The sequence below is a fragment of the Callithrix jacchus genome, chromosome 1, assembly GCF_049354715.1.
Source record: "Callithrix jacchus isolate 240 chromosome 1, calJac240_pri, whole genome shotgun sequence".
In the NCBI taxonomy this organism is placed as follows: domain Eukaryota; kingdom Metazoa; phylum Chordata; class Mammalia; order Primates; family Cebidae; genus Callithrix; species Callithrix jacchus.
The window spans coordinates 173073059-173094032 of NC_133502.1; the positions used below are offsets into that span (position 1 = coordinate 173073059).

At 59.3% G+C, this 20974-nt stretch overlaps 1 protein-coding gene across 1 annotated transcript; it reads left to right on the plus strand.

Moving 5' to 3' along the window:
- Positions 1-980: 980 nt before the first annotated feature.
- ADGRD2 (adhesion G protein-coupled receptor D2) lies at positions 981-20473 on the plus strand. Its single transcript, XM_054257096.2, has 22 exons — positions 981-1981; positions 2159-2250; positions 2612-2675; positions 3030-3242; positions 3547-4188; positions 4520-4618; positions 5007-5092; positions 5366-5650; positions 7197-7308; positions 8051-8185; positions 8690-8813; positions 9192-9297; positions 11006-11161; positions 12257-12360; positions 12617-12719; positions 13012-13165; positions 13730-13863; positions 13938-14053; positions 15027-15147; positions 19455-19496; positions 19580-19622; positions 20336-20473. Exons 2-22 carry the CDS (start codon positions 2215-2217, stop codon positions 20398-20400), a joined length of 2940 nt encoding a protein of 979 aa, XP_054113071.2. The 5' UTR covers positions 981-1981; positions 2159-2214; the 3' UTR covers positions 20401-20473.
- Positions 20474-20974: the final 501 nt, after the last annotated feature.

Consider the following 20974-nt stretch of genomic DNA (forward strand, 5'->3'; position numbering starts at 1 on the left):
AGAGTCATCATGAACTTGGATGAACCTGGATGGATCTATCTGCCCGCAAAGCATGGCCCTGAGGTCATTCAGTCTAACCTCCCTCCTAGCGGCTGAGGAACTGGAGCTGGGAACAGGGGAGGGACCGGCGGGTGAAGGGGAGGCCACTAACTCAGGCCCTGGCGCCTCGCGGAAGAGGGACGCGCAGTGGCGGACAAACTTCGCATCTCTCTCTCAGACCTCAACGAGTTGGTGAGAAAAGTGGGTGCCAAGGGGCTTGAGGGCGCGAATGCAGGCAGAGTTGAACGAGGGAGTGCTTCTCAGAGTCCAGGAATCCCTGCTACTGAGGCCAGGGAGATATGCCCCTAAACTCCTACTCCATACATCCATGGGGGATCTTTGCCTCTGCATCCCCTCAACCCCTCAGCCTCCCTCTGCAGCCCTTGCCCTGGCTCTACCCCTATTTCCTTCCCCAGATAGGCTCTCTCTGCCCTCCCTGAAGTGCCTTTAGAATGGCCTGGATGAAGATCCGAAGAGCCAGGTTCAAAGCCCAACTCAGCCACTGGCCTAACCGGGGATGAGAGCCCTCAGTTCTTCTCTGGAAAATGGGTACGCCCCCTTCCCCAGCCCTTTCTCGCAGCAGGTGGAAGGTACAGAGAAGCATCCTGTAGGGAGCCGGCTCAGGGCAGGTAGTAGGCCAGGCACTGGGTGCTCCCTCCTACCCGACCATCTTCCACTAGTTTGCTTTGGATCCAAGTCTCACAAGCGACCCCTTCTAATCGGGTGACTTGAACCCGTGTGTTTGGGGGAGAGGTGCCTGAAGCTCTCCTCCCACCCACCTGGAGTCAGGCCTCTGGCCGAGACGGGTCGGCGGCCCAAGAGAGCGGGGTGGGGAGTCAAAAGGGGCGTGGCCAGGGGAGGGGTCACCTGTGGCCGAGGGGCGGGGTCTCCTAGCACCGCCCCGGGCACCACCCAGGGCCGGCCTCCGCCTCCCCGACTTCAGTCCCAGCAGACGCCTCGCAGACGGTGAACTGCCACAGGCGCCAGGCCAGGCGAAGCGGCTGAGGAACTGGAGCTGGGAACAGGGGAGGGACCGGCGGGTGAAGGGGAGGCCCCTGACTCAGGCCCTGGCGCCTCGCGGAAGAGGGACGCGCAGTGGCGGACAAACTTCGCCTCTCTCTCTCGGACCTCAACGAGTTGGTGAGAAAAGGGGGTGCCAAGGGGCTTGAGGGCGCGAATGCAGGCAGAGTTGAACGAGGGAGTGCTTCTCAGAGTCCAAAATGCCCGAACCACTGCGTCCTCTGGTGAGGGGAGGATTTTCCTGCTGTCTGGAAGAGGGAAAAGGGGTCAATGATCACTGGTGATGGCTCAGGCGCCATCACCAGGTGGCAGGAGGCCGGGTGGCAGGACACTGTTTCTGAGGCACTTTTGCATAATGCCAGGGCTGGAACAGAGACCCATGAGGCTCTTCCCTGCCTGCAGAGCCCTCCAGGTTGCCGGGAGTGACCCCCAAATCACCCAGGGTTAGTGTATCCCTGCTAAGCACAGCGCCTGGCTGTGGCACATCCACCAGCAGTGCTGGATGGCTGAAGGGACTGCAAGCTGAACCTGGAGGAGGTGCCACTGAGAGACGGGGAGGCCAGTCCAGGCAGGAGGGATGGCATGATCACAGGTCCGGAGAAGGGAGACTCAGAAATGGACGCATCTTGGGGAGCGGGAGGGGGAAAGGTGGCTGCACCGAGGAGCAGTGGATAGCTGAGGCCAGGGAACTCATCAGAGGCCTGACCAAGCAGAGCTTTGAATGCCGAGCAGAGAACCCCAAAGAACACAGAGAAGCCCACCTAGCCCTGAGCTTCCCCCATCCCCCGCAGGGACCCTGAGCTCTGTTTTGCCCCTCTCTGGCCATCGCCTGCTGCTGCCTCCCCCTCTCCCAGCTCTCCAGGGAAACAGTGTTTCTCTGCTTCAGTCCTGAAGGGGCTCCTGGAGACCATCTTTTGTGCAAGTAAATGTCGTCCCCGGTGGGTGGGCCACCCCATCCTGGGCTCCCAGCCCACTGGTTGGCTCCCAGCTCAGTGGGGTCTGGGAGCCACACAAAGGGCGAACGGACCCTGCAGAAGTCCGAGGGGGAAGTAAGGCAAAACTCCGCGCTGCTTTCCTCTCGCTTTGTTTTTTTTCTTAGTCCACGCTGGCCCGCCGTGACCCCTGCTGTCTGTCACCTGCTCTGCTGGATCCAGGATGGCCCCATGGTGTTACTGTCTCCTCTGCCTTCTGGTACCTACACCTCTGGGAGGGCAGTGCCAGGGAGGAGGTCAAGGGGACTCACAGCTTGGAAGGTTTCAAGTGGCCATCCCACCTCATGAGGTCACCGCAAAGGTCACACAAGATGAGCCCCAGCACAGATGGAATAAAAGCCCTCACTAACCCCACTTACTCATCAGCCTGGGAAAAGGCTCAGGGCTGCGAAGGGACCTCCCAAGATCACACTCTGGGTGGTGGGAGATGAATCCAGGTCTGACTGCAGAGCCTGCAGCTTCCACTGAATCCCGCCCCTCCCAGCTACCCCCAGAGTAGGCATTCCATAACTGCAAGTGTGGGGGAGGGCAGCCCAGCCTCTGCTTGTCTTCTCTCCCAGATCAGGAGTCTCTCTGGGACGCCCTCCAATTCCCCAGGTGAATCAAGGAACCCTTGGGTCCCAGGTTGGTATGAGGGATCCCCCAGGGAGGGTTCCCATCCCCCAGCTAAGCAAGTCTGTGGTCCAGGGGGTGCACCAGCCTAGGATGCAAAGGAAGGGAAGAAAGACATTTCGTTCCACACCCACCAAACCAGGCCCTGCAAGGAAAGCTTCACTGGTTTCCATCTCATTTCCACCGTTGTGCAGATGACGAAACAAGTTCTGTAAGAGGACAGGACTCAGCCGGCCAGACATGGCTAGAGTTCAGCCCTATCCAGGCCTGAATGACTCCAAGCCCAGTGTCCTTAGCTCCGCCCAGCCCAGGAAGGGTCAGATGCCCACAAAATGCACCCCATACTGTCTCTCCTATCATTTGCAGCCCCCATGGCCCCCGGCGAGGTGGTGGAGACTGCAGGTGGGGTGTGCAAGTTCTCTGCACAGCGGCTGAGCTGGTGGCAGGCCCAAGAGTCCTGCGAGCAGCAGTTTGGCCACCTGGCACTGCAGCCCCCTGATGGAGTTCTTGTTTCACGGCTGCGCGATCCAGTCTGGATGGGCCAAAGAGAGGCCCCTCTGAGGAGACCCCCGCAGAGGCGTGAGTGTGGGCCCCTGGGAAATGGAAGCAAGGGGCAGAGGCTCCAATGACCTTCAGAGATGACAGCCCACAGTGACCACACTTGCAGAATGAGCCGGGAATAAGACCCCATTACATCTCCAGCTTCCCTTGCCCTGGACTGGACATCCCGGCCCAACTCCTGGGCAGCGGAATGCTAGCCCCCATTTCCTCCTTCCTGAGGCTGGGAGGCACCCCAAAGCCTCGAAGGGCCCCACCCTTGGGCAGGAGCAGGACCCTGTACACAGGTGAGGAAACTGAGGTCGCGGCCCACGTGTCCCCGCAGGTACGCACACCACCGCCGCGCTGGTGTTCGGCGAGAGGACGGCTGACCGGGCGGCGCGGCTGCGGAGCCCCCTGCCCGAGTTGGCAGCGCTGACCGCGTGTGCTCACCTGCAGTGGGACTGTGCCTCGCCTGACGCCGCCGCTCTCTTTTCCGTTGCCGCACCAGCGCTGCCCAACGCGCTGCAGCTGCGCGTCTTCGCCGAGCCGGGGGGCGTGGTGCGCGCTGCGCTGGTGGTGCGTGGGCACCACGGGCCCTTCCTCTCCGCCTTCCGCGCCGACGGCCGCTGGCACCATGTGTGCGCCACGTGGGAGCAGAGGGGAGGGCGCTGGGCGCTGTTCTCCGACGGGAGGCGGCGCGCTGGGGCGCGGGGGCTGGGCGCGGGCCACCCGGTGCCGTCTGGCGGCATCCTGGTGCTGGGCCAGGATCAGGACTCTCTGGGCGGCGGCTTCTCAGCGCGTGACGCCTTCAGCGGCAACCTCACTGACTTCCATCTGTGGGCGCGGGCGCTGAGCCCCGCACAACTGCAGCGGGCACGGGCCTGCGCGCCGCCCCACGAGGGCCTACTCTTCCGCTGGGACCCGGGCGCTCTGGACGTCGCGCCCTCGCTGCTGCCCACGGTGTGGGTGCGCCTTCTCTGTCCCGGTACGGGCCGCCCCGCCTCGGCCCCACCCCATGGCGGTGAATCCTTCCCTTCAGTCCCCGGGACTCGACCCACCCCTTGCCAACCAAGCCACGCCCAGCTCTGGCCACGCCCTCTCCGGGCCGGCTGGCCTGAGAGTTCCAGCAACAACTTGTTCCCAGCAGCCTGGGACTCTATGCGCGTCCCCTGGCCGCCTTACCCCAACCCCGTGCGGGCCACAGTGTCCCTCTCTCAGGTCTCACATTGCCCCCTATCCCCGGGGGCAGTGCGTCCTGGCTCGCCAGGGTGCGCAGGACTCCTAGGGAACTCTGACACCTCCCCCGGCCCTGCCAGTGCCCTCCGAGGAGTGCCCCACATGGAACCCGGGACCTCGCACCGAGGGCTTGGAGCTCTGCCTGGAGCCACAGCCCTTCCTCTGCTGCTACCGGACAGGTGCGCCCTGGCTGTGGCCCTAGGCTCTGCTGAAGGGGAAGCCGTTGTGGAACGGAGTAGATTGAGAAGGAGGTGAACTGTTGACAAAGCTGGGAATTCAGAGTCTTCTCAAAGCTTTCAAGGTCTCTGTGGAGTTTAGCCTACAGAGCAGTGGGTACAGACGGACCAGAGGGTGAATCCCAATTGTGTGACCTTAGGCAAGCTCTTTGGCCATTCTGTGCCTCAATTTTCCCATCTAGAACACTGTGTGTAAGGCTCTGGACACACAGCCATCAAGGTGCTCTTCTTCCCCTGGGTAGCACATGGTGGGTGGAGGTCCCTGAGCAGGCTGGCCACCTCTGGGCAGGGGCGTTGCCTGGGGTCCAGCCTGGCATCCCCTCCTCTGCAGAGGCCTATCGGCGGCTGCAGGATGCCCAGTCATGGCCTGGCCAGGATGTTATCAGCAGAGTCAATGCCTTGGCCAATGACATTGTGGTAAGCTCCCTTACAGGGGCTGGAGAGCCTGGGGGCTCCGTGGGTCACCTCGATGTACCTCAGTTTCCTCCTCTGTAAAGGGGACACACGCCTGAAGTGTCTGCAGGAATTGAGGCCATTCAGGCTCCCTATTCTGTAGCCCCTGAGAGTTGGGGGCTTGTGATAAGTTTGATGGGTGCCCACCAATAAGACCCTGGCAGAACCCAAGTGTGGCCCCTGCGGGGATCCCCTCATGACAACCAGACCCAGAATCAGTGGCTCCTCTGTCCACAGCTCTTTCCAGACCCCCTCTCTGAAGCCCGTGGGGCTCTGTCCCCAGCAGAGGCCTCCAGCTTCCTGGGCCTTCTGGAGCATGTCCTAGCAATGGAGGTGTCTTCTCTGGGGCCGGCTGCACTGCTGGCTGTTGTGTGCTTCCTGAAGAGGGTGGCGGCCATTGGGGCTGGGGAGCCGGAGCTGTTGTTGACAGAGCCGTGGGAGCAGCTGGGCCAGGGCGTCGTATCCGTGGCCAGCCTGGTCCTGGAGGAGCAGGTGGCTGACGCATGGCTGTCCATCCATGAGGTGAGGCTGGCAGGGCTGGGTGGGGCAGGGGCCTGGGCTGTGGTTCTAGCCTAGCCATCAGCTGGTTGTGTAGCTGTAGGGGAGTCAGCCCCTAGCTCCAGGCTCCATCTCTGCACCCATTGGGAGAAGCTTCTCTTTTGTCTATTTGATAAGTTGAACTTCCAGAAACAATTGCACTGGAGGTCGGGTATGGTGGCTCCTGCCTGTAATCCCAGCACTTTGGGAAGCCAAGGCAGGTGGACCACTTGAAGTCAAGAGTTCAAGACCAGCCTGGCCAACATGGTGAAACCCTGTCTCTACTAAAAATACAAAAATTAGCCAGGTGTGGTAGCAGGTGCCTGTAATCCCAGCTACTTGGGAGGCTGAGGCAGAAGAATCGCTTAAACCCGGAAGGCAGAGGTTGCAGTGAGCCAAGATTGCACCACTGTGCTCCAACCTGGGTGACAGAATGAGACTGTCTCAAAAAACAAAACAAAACAAAAACAAAAAACAATTGCACTTGAACAAAACTTCTGCAGTTAAATGAAGTGTTGAAAAGCTGCCAGTCAGTAAGAGCCTCCCCCATCTCCAAGAATCTGCTGACCACCTTAAGTGGGGGAGCTGTGCCAAGTGGACGGTCCACCTTGTCTGCCTGAACAGTCCAGACACTCTGGACAACATTAGAGGTGCTATCCAGATGCAGAGGCTGTTGGAAACTTCGTTCTGGCAGAAGTGGCTGTCGGCCTGGGAGTGATCAGCCCAGAGCAGGGAGGGAACAAGAATCATGGACAGTGCCTGCAAATTCTCTGGGGCTGAAGGAGCAAACATGGTCCCCCGTGGGCCTCAGAGGACAGAATTGGGACTAAGACATGGGGGTAGGGGAAAGACGGCATAACACAGGAGGCTGGTTCTATGGAATGGTGCACCACGGGTAATGAGCTCCCCATCCTGGGAAGTGTGCAAGCCCACAGTTGATTAGGGATCCAAGGCACTGCAGTAGACTGGGGAAAGCTAGACTGAAGTTCAGTTTTCACCCCCGGGGGAATGTGGATGATCACACCGCCCTTGCTAAGGCAATGGAGAGGCATTAAGGGATGAACAGTGTGAATTGCCCAGCACAGAGTAGGTGCCCCATAAATGCACGTTCCTCTCCTCCCTCCCTGCTCTCACTACCCACCCCCGCCGCCCCATGGCTTTCCTTTCAGAATCTCAGTGTTGCGCACCCATTATAGGTCTAGTACTGAGCCACAGTGAAGGCGGAGGCATGGCCCAGCCTTCCGAGTGTGCTGTAGTTGGCAAACAGGCCAGCAGGCACAGAGCGCCGCTCGACTGGAGGATGGGGTGGTTGGGAGACAGAATTGGACAGACCAAAGGAGGCTGGGACAGGCGGGGCTTCAAATGTCAACCTGAGGACCCAGGACTTGATCCTGGAGGCCCTAAAGAGCCACGGAGGGTCTGGAGAGGGCGGGAGCACCTCCCAGATCATGGAGCATTTTCCCCAGCACTCAGAGCAGGCGGCAGTGGGGTGCAGAGTCTGACAAGGAGCTGAGATGCAGCGTCCTCCCAGGTGGTTGGTGGGCCTATGGCCCTGGTGGCGAGTGTGCAGCGGCTGGCACCCCTGCTGAGCACCACGATGACCTCAGAGTGGCCCCAAATGCGCATCCAGTACCGTCATGCTGGTGAGCCTGCACCCACCCACCCATAGCCCACACGGCTGGACTCAGCCCTCTTTCCTCAGCCCTGGTGACTGGGAACTGTCTGTGCCTCCACAGACACTCCAATCTGTTTGCTGCCTTTGCTGATGCTGTGCCCTGCATCCAGAATGCCCTCTCTCTCTTGATCTCCTAGCAAACACCTATACCTCCTTCAGAACCCTGCGTGAACATCACTCCCTCTAGGAAGCCTTCCTGTTTTAGCTCTCTCCTCCTCTGAGAGATAGTTCCTCCCGCCTCTGTTACCCCAGAACCTTGAACGTGTCTTTCCTTGCACTTCTGGTAATGACGTAATGGGGTGATCTCCCTCCATGGGACACTCCCTGAGTGGTAGGGCTGTTTCTGAACTGTCTCTGCATCTTGGGGCCAAGCCCAAGTGCACACTCCACGACTGCTTATAGTCTGAGGGGGGTGCACCTGTGGTGGAGCTTCAGGTACAAACCCGTGTCCCTCGGGCATCCACCAGTTTCTGTTGACTCATCGATATTCACATCCTGCCTCTCAGTGACCCCCCTTTCTCAGTGGCCCCCTTCCCCTGGATTTGAAAAAGTCAGATTTGCTTTGGGCAAGTTGCTGCAACTCTCTGAGCAGGAATGGTGGCCTCCTAGGCCTGTGGCAGGAAGAGAGGGATGCACACCCTGCCAGCTGGGCCTGCTCGGCAGAAAGACCTCCAACCGACGTCTAGCCACCCAGCTTCATTTGCCCCCAGGCCTGGAGGTGCGGAGCTTACGGTTGAGGGAGGCCAGCAGGAGCGGCTGCTTATTCACAATGCCCGGTGGGCGTCCCGAAGGCTCCAGTCACATCCACATTCCTGCGGGTGAAATGAGGCGACTCCTTGGGGAAGGTGGGTGAGGATGATGGGGTGGCCAGAGCCCTGTTGGGTTCTGGGTCAAACCTCAGCTCTAACCATTGCCAGCTGTGCTGCTCATCTTTCAGAGCCTCAGTTTCCTCATCTGTAAGATGGGCACATTACTATTTGCCTTGTGGCTTATGAGGTTAAAAGCAACCACTGCATAGTGGTGTTCACTTAGTCTCCTCCACTGAACCACGCACATCTTTCCTCAGGAGTGGGTGGTGGGGAGAGACCCCTCCGTGTGATGTCATGCAGGGGTGGGGGACTGGGCAAGGGGCAAAGGGACTTGAAGTTGTAAGGTTAAGCACATGGACTGTGGCTGGTTGGAATTTAGGCTCCGCCACGTCTTAGCTGTGTGACCTTAGGGAAGTCATTTAACCTCTCTGAGCCTCAGTTTCCCTATCTGTAGAGTGGGGAGAGCATCATCCTCAGGGCCAACTGGTGGTGCTTGCCCAGCCACTGGGTGTTGCCTTGGTGCCCCTTCCACTCAGCCAGGCCTCTCTGGAGTCACCGTGATTCACAGTTGGTTCACCTCCAGAGTCTTCCAGCAGACCCTGTGGGGGCTGGGCCTAGAGCCCCAGGCCCCTGCCAGCTCAGAGGAGGCAAACAGGGTGCAGAGGTGAGTAGGTACCACCTGGAGCACTGTGAGGGCCTGTGTCCCCTCCCCAGGGAGGGCCAGGGTCCCCATTGTGGTGGCCAAATGTGTTTTAGCAGCCCAGAACCCACCCTTTCCCACCCCTGCCCGACACACACACACTTTTGCACCTGCCGGAGGTGAACATGACTCAACTCTTGTCTGGGGTTCTGGCTTCTGTGTTGGGACTTACCCAAGTTACCAGCAAGTCCCTAAGGCAAGACTGAACCAGGTGCCATAATTCCTGCTGTCTCTTTGGACACAGAGGCTGCCTCCTCCACTATAGGGACCTGGGTGACACGCCCCAGCCAGGCACCATCCCTCCTCCGCTGCCACCCTTGAAAGCTCTCATTCTTCCCACAGGTTCCTAAGCACCCAGGTGGGGTCAGCCATCATCTCCTCTGAAGTGTGGGATGAAACTGGAGAGGTCAGCATGGCTGTGAACTTTCATCTGCAGCACCAGGCCCAGGTACTGGGTGGCGCTTCTGGGAAGCCGGCATCCTGGCGCACTTATCCTGATTCAGTTCCCCCAACCCCCAATATTTATTCATTGGACAACCAAGGACTAATAATGCACACAGAATATACCTGTGAGGCACCTCCATTGCCCTCAAGGGAATGGAGAGGGAAGCAACTGACTGCAGGGTCACCTTATGGCAGGGGCCACAGATACACAGCATTCATTTACTCCTCCAGCTACAAAGAGATCGAGACCATCCTGGCCAGCATAGTGAAACCCCGTCTCTATTAAAAATACAAAAATTAGCCATGCATGGTGGCTTGCGCCTGTGGTCCCAGCTACTCAGGAGGCTGAGGCAGAAGAATCGCTTGAACCCGGGAGGTGGGGGTTGCAGTGAGCCGAGATTGCACCACTGTACTCCAGTCTCGGCAACAGAACAAGACTCCATCTCAAACATCTCTCCTTATCAGTAGCCAGCGGCCTGTGTGTTCATCTTACCAGATGCAGTGTCTCAAGGAGGGGAGAGGGGCAGTCGCTTAACCACTCCTCGGTCATGTGATGGCTGCTCAGCTCCTCCCCAGCTTTTCCACCTTGCTTACCATGCTGGAATGAGAGCCTGCTCTCCTCTCCTCCCTCTGCCTCCGCTCTGCCCTTTCACCCACGATGCATGGTGGGCAACCCCCTGGTCCCTCAAACCCAGAGTCTCCAGTATCCCTGCCTCCTCCTGATCTCTCTCCTTGCTCATCCACACTCACATCTGCCCCGTGCCCCCCAGTCTATGCTCATGCGCCAGTCCTGTCCCTGTCTCCTGCCTGCAGGCCTTCCGTCAGAAGCTGGTGGAGCCTGTCTGTGCTTTCTGGAACTTCAGTATCAAGTGAGTTTCCATTCGCAGGTTCTTTAACCAGCCTAGAGTGCAGTAGCACAATATCGGCACACTACAACCTCCACCTCCCGCGTTCAAATGATTCTCCTGCCTCAACCTTCCGAATAGCTGGGATTACAGGCAGGCACCACCACCCCTGACTATTTTTGTATTTTTAGTAGAGATCAGGTTTTGCCATGATGGCCAGGCTGGTCTCAAACTCCTGACCTCAGGTGATCCACCCGCCTCAGCCTCCCAAAGTGCTGGGATTACAGGTGTGAGCCACGGAGCCCGGCCTTTAAGACAATTTTTTAAAAAGACATCGACTCTGCTTGGGGATGAGGCAGGATGCATGGTTTTGGTTTTGGCCTTCATTCACCACCTGCCTTTCAGGGTGACTCCAGCCTCCTCCCTGCTCCAGGACAAGCTGGGGCAGGAAGATGTATTACCCAGGGGGTGGTGAGCTCCCTGTCACAGGAGATATGTGAAGGAGGAGGCACTCACTCTGTGAGGTGCCTTGGAAGACTCATCTTGTCAAATGGGTTTTGAACTTGATCTATCTTAGGCCAGGGCCCCAGGGCTCTTGAAGGAGCAAAGCAGGCTCCAGGGATTAGCCTGGCTCCCGGCCTTAGATCTTCAGCTGAGATAGGGAGCCCTTGGTCCCAGGGGCTCAGTAATTAATGAAGTTGATAAATGGCAGTCACTGGTACCAGCCCTGCCCTCCTGCCATCCTAAGAATGTCAAGCACATTTTACAGGTGAACAACTGAGGCCCAGGAAGGGGCGGTGACTCGCCAAGGTCACGAAGCTGCTTAGAGGCAGGGCAGTGACTGGCCCCTCACCCCCTTATCTCAAGAGCCCTCTGTTCCCTCCTCATCCCCCAAGCCCATATGCAGGGGGTGCCTGGGCCACCACGGGCTGCTCCGTGGCTGCCCTGTACCGGGACTCCACCGCCTGCTTCTGCAACCACAGCACCAGCTTTGCCGTCCTGCTGCAAGTCTATGATGTACAGGTGAGTGCAGCTGGGAGGGGCTGTCAGGAGGGGGGTTCTCAGCCAGAGGTGAAGAAAAGAGCCAATAGGTAGTAAGAAGAGGCCTTTGGCTGGACGCAGTGGCTCATGCCTATAATCCCAGCACTTTGGGAGGCTGAGGTGGGCAGATCACGAGGTCAGGAGCTCAAGACCAGCCTGGCCAGGATGATGAAACCCCGTCTCTACTAAAAATATAAAATTAGCTGGGCACGGTGGTGGGCGCCTGTAATCCCAGCTACTCGGGACACTGAGGCAGGGAATTGCTTGAACCTGGGAGGTGGAGGTTGCAGTGAGCCAAGATCACGCCACTGTACTCCAGTCTGGGCAACACAGTGAGACTCCATCTCAAAAAAAAAGAAGCCTCTGAGGGATGCCAGCTTTCACAGATCGTGGGGGACAGGGCTGGGTTCAGTGGCTCATGCCTGTTGTCCCAGCACTTTGGGAGGCCTTGAGCCCAGGAGTTCAAGACCAGCCTGGGCAACATGGAAACCCCATCCTTCCCTGTGGCCACGTCTGTCAGTGCTCTTAGTAGCTGTCCAATCAGTGGAATACTGGTCAACTGGGGTCAGTCTAGGGAGAGCCAGCAGGAGAGAAGGATGTACTCATGCCTGCTTTTTTTTTTTTTTTTTTTTTTTTTTGAGATGGAGTTTCGCTCTTGTTACCCAGGCTGGAGTGCAATGGCGCGATCTCGGCTCACTGCAACCTCCGTCTCCTGGGTTCAGGCAATTCTCCTGCCTCAGCCTCCTGAGTAACTGGAACTACAGGCACGTGCCACCATGCCCAGCTAATTTTCTTTTGTATTTTTAGTAGAGACGGGGTTTCACCATGTTGACCAGGATGATCTCGATCTCTTGACCCTGTGATCCACCCGCCTCGGCCTCCCAAAGTGCTGGGATTACAGGCATGAGCCACCACGCCCGGCCCCATGCCTGCTTATTAAACACCTACTGCATGCAGGCCCGGGCCCTGCTTCGAGGCGAATGTGGCGTGGGGAGCCTTAGAGTCACCAGGCAGGGCGAAGTCTGGCCTGGCTCAGGTCTGGGTGGTGCCTGGAGGTTTCTCTATCCCTCCACACAGAGAGGCCCTGAGGAGGAGTCGCTGCTGAGGACCCTCTCGTTTGTGGGCTGTGGCGTGTCCTTCTGCGCTCTCACCACCACCTTCTTGCTCTTCCTGGTGGCCAGGTGAGGAGAACGCACCACTGTGACCTGGTGGCCTGGGCCTTCCCCACCCCGCACAGGCCTCCATGTCTTCATCAGTCGGGTGTCCATCCTTGGCCCCAGGGTGCCTCGGTCTGAGCCTCTCCTTAGGATGTGTTGAGCCCCGCAGAGCTGCCCTCTCTCTCCATCTGCCCAGGCAGGGGACCAGGCGGGGCAGGGCCCTACAGGGTGTGAGAATTGGCAGTGGTGTCCTTGTTAACTGACTCCTCTGCCCCTCCAGGGTCCCCAAGTCGGAGCGAACCACAGTGCACAAGAACCTCACCTTCTCCCTGGCCTCTGCCGAGGGCTTCCTCATGGCCAGCGAGTCGGCCAGGGGTAATGAGGTGGGCAGCCAGTGGGTGGGCTGAGAGCCAGGGAGGCCTGGGAAAGTGCCTGTAGGCTTTTCTAGGGTGACCCCTGCCCCCGACATTTTCACATGGCTTCATTTCCCTGAAGAGGAGCAGGACCCAGGGAAGAAAGGCCCTGAATGGTGGGCAGGGCCCAGGCTGCTGTCCAGAGGCCTTACCCACTGACACCTCTTAGGGTTGGCAAGGCCAGGCTGGGCATGGGGCCCCAGGGCCAGCCTGCACCTGCAGCTGACCTCAGACCTCCGTGGGGACCCCCACCCTCCCACAGGTGGCGTGTGTGGCTGTCACCATCTTGATGCACTTCCTCTTCCTGGTGGCGTTCTCCTGGATGCTGGTGGAGGGGCTGCTGCTGTGGAGCAAGGTGGTGGCCGTGAGCATGCTCCCTGGCCCACGCATGTGGCTCTACCATGCTACCGGCTGGGGTGAGGCCTGCTCTGTGCCTGTGCTGTACCTTGAACCCCAGACCCTGCCATCTAACATGGCCCTTGCCCAGCACTCAGCACCCAGCACTCAGCATCCAGCACTTAGCATCACCCAGCACCCAGCACCACCCAGCATCCAGCATTTAGCATCACCCAGCACCCAGCACCATCCAGCCCCATCTCTGACATGACCTCAATTCCTCAGTTCTATTAACTTTCAATTTACCCAACCCCATTCCTCATCATCCTCCTCCACCTCACTGCCTTCCTCCCCATCCCAAGTGCTGTCTCAACTAATCTGTGGCCAGCCAGTTGCCCAGCCTCCACCTCCGGAGATGCCCAGCCATAGCCTCCAAAGCAGCCTCAGCTCTCCCGACTGCCAAACTACCGTGGCTCCAGTGCCACCCCAACAGTATCAGAGTCCCCAGCCCTACTCCTTGGGCCTCCCCAGTGTCCCCAGCACAACCTCCAATACGGGACAACTACAGCTTGCAGGGTGGGGCCTGGGTCCTGGAGAGGAAAGAGCAGGTGACCTGGCCCTGAGGCCCCTTCTCCCTCCCCTAGGCGTGCCTGTGGGCATCGTGGCGGCCACTCTGGCCACACGCCCCCGTGACTATGTGGCCCCCGGACACTGCTGGCTCAGTGTGCACACAGACGCCATCTGGGCCTTTGTGGGGCCTGTGCTCTTCGTGCTGACTGTGAGCCGGGGACCTGCAGGGGAGGGACATGTGGGGACAGAAAGTCCCCTCGCCCACTGACCCCAGGTCTCCAGGCCAACACCTGCATCCTTGCCCGTGTGGTGATGGTCACCGTGTCCAGCGCCCGCCGCCGTGCCCGCATGTTGAGCCCACAGCCCTGCCTGAAGCAGCAGATCCGGACCCAGATATGGTGAGGGCCTGGAATGGGGGGACAAGAGGAAGTAAGGAGTGCTGGCGCCAGGCAGGAGGCTCACTGGGCAAGAACCTGTGCAACTCTGTGTCCAGAGCATGGCCATGCGGCCATGCCCGAGTCTGTATTATGTCGGTGGTGACAGAAGTCCCTGCAACTGTTTCGCACACACTCGGGCATGTCAACATGTGTCAACATGCACCGTTGCGTGTCACATGTGGGGACGGTCACTGATCCGTGTGAGGGTTGTGGACGCCAGCCACTGTTCGAGGGTGCACTCTCTGCAGAAGGTACTAATGGCCTGCAGGGGACAAAGTAGGGGAGATGCTCAAATCAGGTTAGTCCCAGAAGTTCAGGTTCAGGGTCTGGGTCCCTGTTCCTGCCAAAGACCCCCATTGCCCTCTGGGGTCACGCTCGAGAGAGAGGGGAATCCCACTGGCCTTCTTCCCCAGCCCTGCCTCCTTGCTGGCCTTCCCTTTCCCCACCCATCCTTCACCAAGTACAGGGCAGCCCAAGCCGGGGGTTCCCCAAAAAGTCAGGGAACCCCAGGGCCCTTAGAGAGGAAGAAGGGAGTCTTTCTGACCCCATCCCTGCTGGTCCTACTGCTCAGGACTCAGTCCCCACTCTGGACAGCTGCCACCCCATTCCAGCCAAGTTGGGGGCTGGGACCCCATCTCCATAGTGCCACTACCCTACTTCATGCCACCTCTGTCTTTGAGGAGGGGGCAACAAAGTCCAGTCAAAGATCCTGGCTCCCCTTAGGTCCTGCTGAGCCGTGCTCCCCCTAAATCCTGCTGAGCCGTGGTCCCCCTTGGTCCTGCTGAGACGTGGTCCCCTCGGTACTGCTGAGCCGTGGTTCCAGTCCTCAGCTCCTGCCCCTCTCTAGTCACTTACAGGTGCTGCTCTCCCTGGAACCCTGCAGGGAGCTCGCTAGGCCCACCAACCCCCATCAGCCCTGTCTGCCCTCCTACAGGGCCACAGTGAAGCCTGTGCTGGTCCTGCTGCCTGTCCTGGGCCTGACCTGGCTGGTGGGCATCCTGGTGCACCTGAGCCCCACCTGGGCCTACGCTGCTGTGGGCCTCAACTCCGTCCAGGTACCTCCATACCCCAACCTTCTGGGACAAGGCCCTGATGTGCATGGCAGCTAAGAGGGGATGACTGGTGTGCCGGGGTCTGGAGGGGTGAGCTCTCCATCCTGGGAGGCATTCAACAGAAACTGGGACATTCTATCAAAGAAGGATTTTGAGGGTGGGAGTGGGAACAGGCAGCCTCCAACCAGCTTTTAGGGCCCCTTTGCCAGCTGGGGAGGCTGAGGCCCAGAAAGAGTGTGCTTGGACACTCAGAGTCTGGCAGAAATTCCAGCCTCCAGGCTGATACCAGAGCCACTCAGTTCTTGCCAGGAGGCTGGGGAGGGGCACAGGGCATCGGTCACCTCTCCTTGGGGTCTGCAGCCTGCTGGGATGGCAGTTTAGAAGAGGGGTTGGTGAGAAGGCGGTGCTCGACCTGTTAGGAATCAGCAATTGCCGGCCTCAGGAAGGGGCCAGGGCTCCCCAGCCGCTGGGGGCCTGTGTTCTGGAACCATCGGGATGGGGCCAACTAAATCCTTCTGGGGGGGGGGGGGATTGGCAGGTCTGTGGGGGACCAGAACATTAACTGAAGTGACAGCTGGGGGCCTGGGTGCTGGGAGTCAGAGAGACCCACCGAGGCCCTTCCCGGCGCCTCCCTTTCCCTCGACCTCCCTGGACCATCCCCCCGGTAACATTCCCATCGCCTGCACCCCCTGCCCCCTGCTTTCCCAGTGCAGGTCCCTCTCAGGGCCAAAAGTTAGGTGGGTGAGGGCCCAGGCTGGACTACACAGGCTCAGGAAGTCAGGTGCAAACCCCCCACAGGGTCGGTGTGCCCTCAAGCTGGGAACTCTTCTTTTCCTTGGAGAAGGGGGCCGAGGTGGTAACAGCGGCTCACAGTGCCTGGGTGCTCCCTAGCCCCTGGCCAGGCTCCTGTTTTTATCTCCCAACAAGCCTTTTAAGTGGGGAAACTGAGACCTCATGAGGTCCCTTGCCCAAGGCCCCACAGGAGGCAACAGTCACGCTGGGCACATCACTCCAGAGCTTGCGTTTTCAGCCACAGGGCATCCAGCCATGGCAGCAGATGGGTCCAGGCTGGTCCCTGGGAGGGTGCTCGGACCCCGTGGCTCATTCATCTGTGTGCTCTTCACGGCTTGCCCGTGTGTACCAGGCCCTGTGCCTGGTGCCGGGGCCACAGCAGCAAACGAGGAGCGAAAAGCCCCTGTATTCGTGGAGCTGCCTTAGAAGAGCAGGCAGACCATGGCCACGATGAAGAATGAAGTGTTAGGTGAGGGGACAAAGCAGGGGAGCCCTTCCTTCTTCCATGCCCCGCTCCCTGCAGGGCCTCGTGGCTGGGCTCAAGCCTGCTGGGCTTCTCTACCTGTCACACGGTGGGGCAGGTGCGGCACCTTGCTGCCATGGTGATTCCTCCAGCTCTTTGCCAGGTGCCCCCTCTCCATGACATGAGGGGTTCTCTGATGCTCTCTGTCCTCACCTGTGCCCCTCAGGCGGGCAGACACAGTGATGGGGCGATGCCACCTTCACACTGGCTCGGCTCCCTCCTTTCCCTTCTCTTTCTTTCCTCTCTCTCTCTGTCCCATTCTGGTCTCTGAGTCTTCTCTGGTTCTGTCTCTCAGGCTCTCCCTGTGTCACTGTCCCCCTCTCCCTGTGCCCTTCTCACCCTCTGGCCGTGGATGTTTGTCCTGGCACTGACCCCACCTGGCTCCTCCTGGGCCTGTCTTTGCGTCTCTCCACTCCTCTCCTCTGTCTGACACCTCTTTTTTTTTTTTTTTTTTTTTTTTGAGATGGAGTCTCATTCTGTTGCCCAGGCTGGAATGCAGTGGTGCGATCTCAGCTCACTGTAATCTTTGCCTCCCAGGTTCAAGCGATTCTCCTGCCTCAGCCTCCCGAGTAACCAGGATTACAGGTGCCCGCTACCACACCTGGATAACTTTTGTATTTTTAGTAGAGACGGGGTTCTCACCATGTTGCCCAGGCCGGTCTCAAACTCCTGACCTCAAGTGATCCACCCTCCTCGGCCTCCCAAAGTCCTGGGTTTACAGGCTTGAGCCACCGCGCCCGGCTGTCTAACACCGGTCTTTTTATCTCTGCCTCTCCATCACCCTGCACATGACCCTCTCTTGCCCCTGCTAAGGCAACCTCAGATTGCCTTTGGGACACTCTCCTGGTGAGTGAAGGGCAGGAGAGGCTGCCTTTGGCAGGAGCACAAAAGGCAGGAGTGGGGTCTGGGCCCCGCTGCTGATAGTCACCTGACCCTCTTGGGCTCAGGGCCCTGTTCTCTCTGTCCCTCTTCCCAGGCCTGGCCTGTCCCTTCACCTCTTCTTTCATCACAGCAAGGTCTCTCTGTCCTCCCCCCGCACTGCACCTCCATCCCTGGCCCTCTGTCACTCTCCGTCTGTCTTGGGCAAAAGCTGGATACATCCCACTCTTAGGAGGTGACCAAGTTACCAAGGGGGAGGCCTGGTGCATTCCAGGCACCAGGCCTCAGTTTCTACATCTCCATGAAGGGGATTCGATTCCCACCTTCCTCGTGGGTTCGTCGTGGGGTTCAGCTGACATAACACTTGCCAAGGCTCCACACAATCCCCAGCACGTGCTGGGAGCCCACAAGGGTGAACTCTGTTCAGTTGTTCCACACGCACTTCCCCAGCACCTCCCTGGCCAGGGCTGGCCTGCACGCTGGGGACATGGAGGTGCCCAGGATCAAAGAATTCTGTGACGTTCTCGGCCTGAGGGAGAGACAGACGTCAAAACCACAGTGTGTCATGGCTGAGGCCGAGAGTCAAGGGACGCTCAAGGCAGTGTGGGGACAGAGGAGCAGCTCACCAGAGGCAGCATGGGCCCCCTGGAGGGGGTCACTCTCAGCTAAGACCTGACAGCTGCATGAAGAGGGGAAAAGAATGTTTTAAGCTGGGGTGGAAGGGGCATGGTGGGGTCAAATGGTGGAGAGATATGAGGGGTAAGGCTGGTGAGAAATGGGCCAGAAGGGAGTGGGGGGGCAGACAATGTGGGGTCCACAAAGCTGTTGCAAAGAGCTCAGACAGCAGGCACAGTGGCTCATGCCAGTAATCCCAGCACTTTGGGAGGCCAAGGCAGGCAGTTCACCTGAGGGCGGGAGTTCGAGACCAGCCTGACAAACATGGAGAAACCCCATCTCTACTAAAAATACAAAATTAGCCAGGCATGGTAGCGAATGCCTGTAATTGCAGGTATCCAGCCTGGGCAACAAGAGTGAAAATTCTGTCTAAACACACACACACACACACACACACAGAAAGCTCAGATTCTGTCCCAGGGGTAGTTGGGAGCCATGCAGGGCATCAGGCAGGTGCTGGTGTTCTGGGGTAGGCATTTGGAAAGATGCCTTTGGATGGTGAGGAGAAGGCAGAAGGAAATGGGATGAAGAAGGCAGTGCAGAGAAAGAACAGGCTGGGTGTGGGGACCTGGGAGGCTTCGGGGTCTGTCTTGGAGAATGGGGTGGTGGTATCATCTTAGTTGGTACCTGGGCAGCAATAGGACCAGCCAGGCTCTTGGGCACCAGCTTTCAGCCCTGGGAGGCTGGAAGCCCCTAAGGAATCCCAGGCCCTCACCTGTGTTTCCCCCCCCCCACTACCCCAACCTGGGCTGCAGCACAGGAGCGACTGCCTGTGACATTGCCCAGGGGGTATCCCAGGACAGCCTCAGGGCTGGGCCACCTGCTGGGCCATGCTGGAGCTTGGGACCCATTCCTCTGTCCAACACCCCCGGCTGCTGGTCTCTCCATCAAATGGGGAGAATGAATCCACCCCTGCCACCGAGCTGCTGAGGGTCAAGTGAGAGCCCAAATGTGATGGTGCGGGTGGGTGGTGAGGCCTTCTTGGTACCCTAGTTGTGAGGAGGGCGAGCTGACTCCGCCCCAGCCACTGTGTGAGTCCCTCACATGCATCCCCTCAGGAGGCAAGTCCTAGCCTCATCTTCACTTTCCAGAAGAAACAGAGGCTCAGGGAGGTGAGGGCCACTCAGCTAGAGGCACAGTGAGAAGGCACTCACAGGGCTGTTGTCCCCTGACCTGACTGGGCCTTGGTGGACAGAGGCTGAAAGCCGGCGTTGCATGGGGCAAAGCCCCTTCTGGTCCCATCCTGCTGAATGCCACAGCTACCGCTCCGCAGGTGGGCACCAAGGCAGGGCTGACTTCATGCCCATCAGCCAGTCTCTGGGCATCTCTGCAAGTGTCTCGGGGGGGGGGCGCCAGAACCCCAGGCAAGGCCAGGCTGTGGGGGTGGGGTGGGGTTGGGCTCCCAGCTGACGGGTCACCCACTCCCTGGGTCTGTCCTCAGGGGCCGTACATCTTCCTGGTCTATGGCGTCTGCAATGAGGAGGTGAGTCTGGGGGCGCCGGCTGCAGGGAGCGGGGTCCAAAGTGTGAGGAGGGTCCCCGGCCTGACCTCCAAGTGTTTCCCCAGGTGCAGAGCGCCCTGCAGAGGATGGCTGAGAAGAAGGTGGCTGCACTGTTCAGGGCAGTGGGGGTGTGGGTGAGGGTGGGATGCCCCCAGGGCCAGGTCCCAGCCCCCACACCCTCTCCTTTCAGTCCTGTGCCAGCCTTGCCAGCAGGGGAACCAGCCTGAGGCCCCCAGGTCCCTGGGAGGCAGCCCGAGGCAGCCCCAGGGCCTTGGTTCCACCCCGGAGACACATGGCTCTCAGAGGTACTCTTAGCACCCAGTGGGAGTGCCACCAGTGCCTCAATTTCCCCAGTACTCAGGTAGAGCTGAGAGGACAAGGTCCTAGTGGCCCATCTGAAAAAAGGAAACTCGGGCCCTGGGACTTGAGGAATGTCCTGTCACTTGCTCCCCACTGCTAGGAAACCTGGGCTTGTGGGGCCTGGCCCTGGCATGAGGCTTGTCCAGGTGACCTTCCCTGGGGCTCCATGCAAACGGATTTGGGGGACTCCTGGAGGTGGTGAGTAAAATGGGGTCAGACCCTGAGCAGGGCATAGGTTGAATGACCTCAAGGCCAGGCCAGGGATTCCCATCCTAGCTCCCAGTACCCTCTGTATCCCTGGCCATGTTCCCCTCCCTCTCCGGGCCTCATTACTAATCTGTGGGGTGAACCTTGGAGTGAATTCACAGCGAATCTGATCCTGAAGGTCCCACTCCCGGGATGGAAGCGCAGAGAGAGGGCTTCCTGCTTCGTGTCTCTCCAAAGTTTGCGTTTTCCCCATTAGGGACCTACGGCCCTAGAACCCCCTCAGCCTTCTCCTCCATTGCAAACCCCGAGAGACAGGTGAGGCTGCAATAAGGTGGGCACCACAGGGCTCTGCTAGGGGGTGGCAAGGCCAGCAGGTAGGGTCAGGAAGCCACAGGGCTGGGGGTGGGGCTGGGGTGGGGGCTTCCCCAGGATCTGTTTCTCTGTTCCTGGGTTGAAGGGTCCAGGGAGGGGAACTGCTGGCCACAAGCTGGCAGAGGCCCCTATAGCCAAGGGCCCTCAGGGCAAGGGGCAGCAAAAGGGGGGGCCACCCCCGTGACAGCCCCTCTGTCCTCAGGCTGTGGAACTGACAGCGTTCAAAGCTTCAGGTATAGTCCCCACCTCAGGGGGTCCCCTCTTTCCTTTTTGGGACTGTACCAGGATGGAAGTGATTTGAAATCAATCACACCCAACCTCCCACAATTGCAGAGGCCCTCTCCTTACTTGGCAGGTCCTCTGGGAGCACTGGGGGCCTGGCAGAGAACAGGCAGTGCCCCTTGGGAGGAGTTCATTAGAGAATAGGTCGTGTAACCCTATTGAGAGTGGGCGCTGCCGAGGCACACAGCCTGCCTTCCTCTGTCCTCCCCCAATTTCTGGCCCACAAGCCCAGCACACCC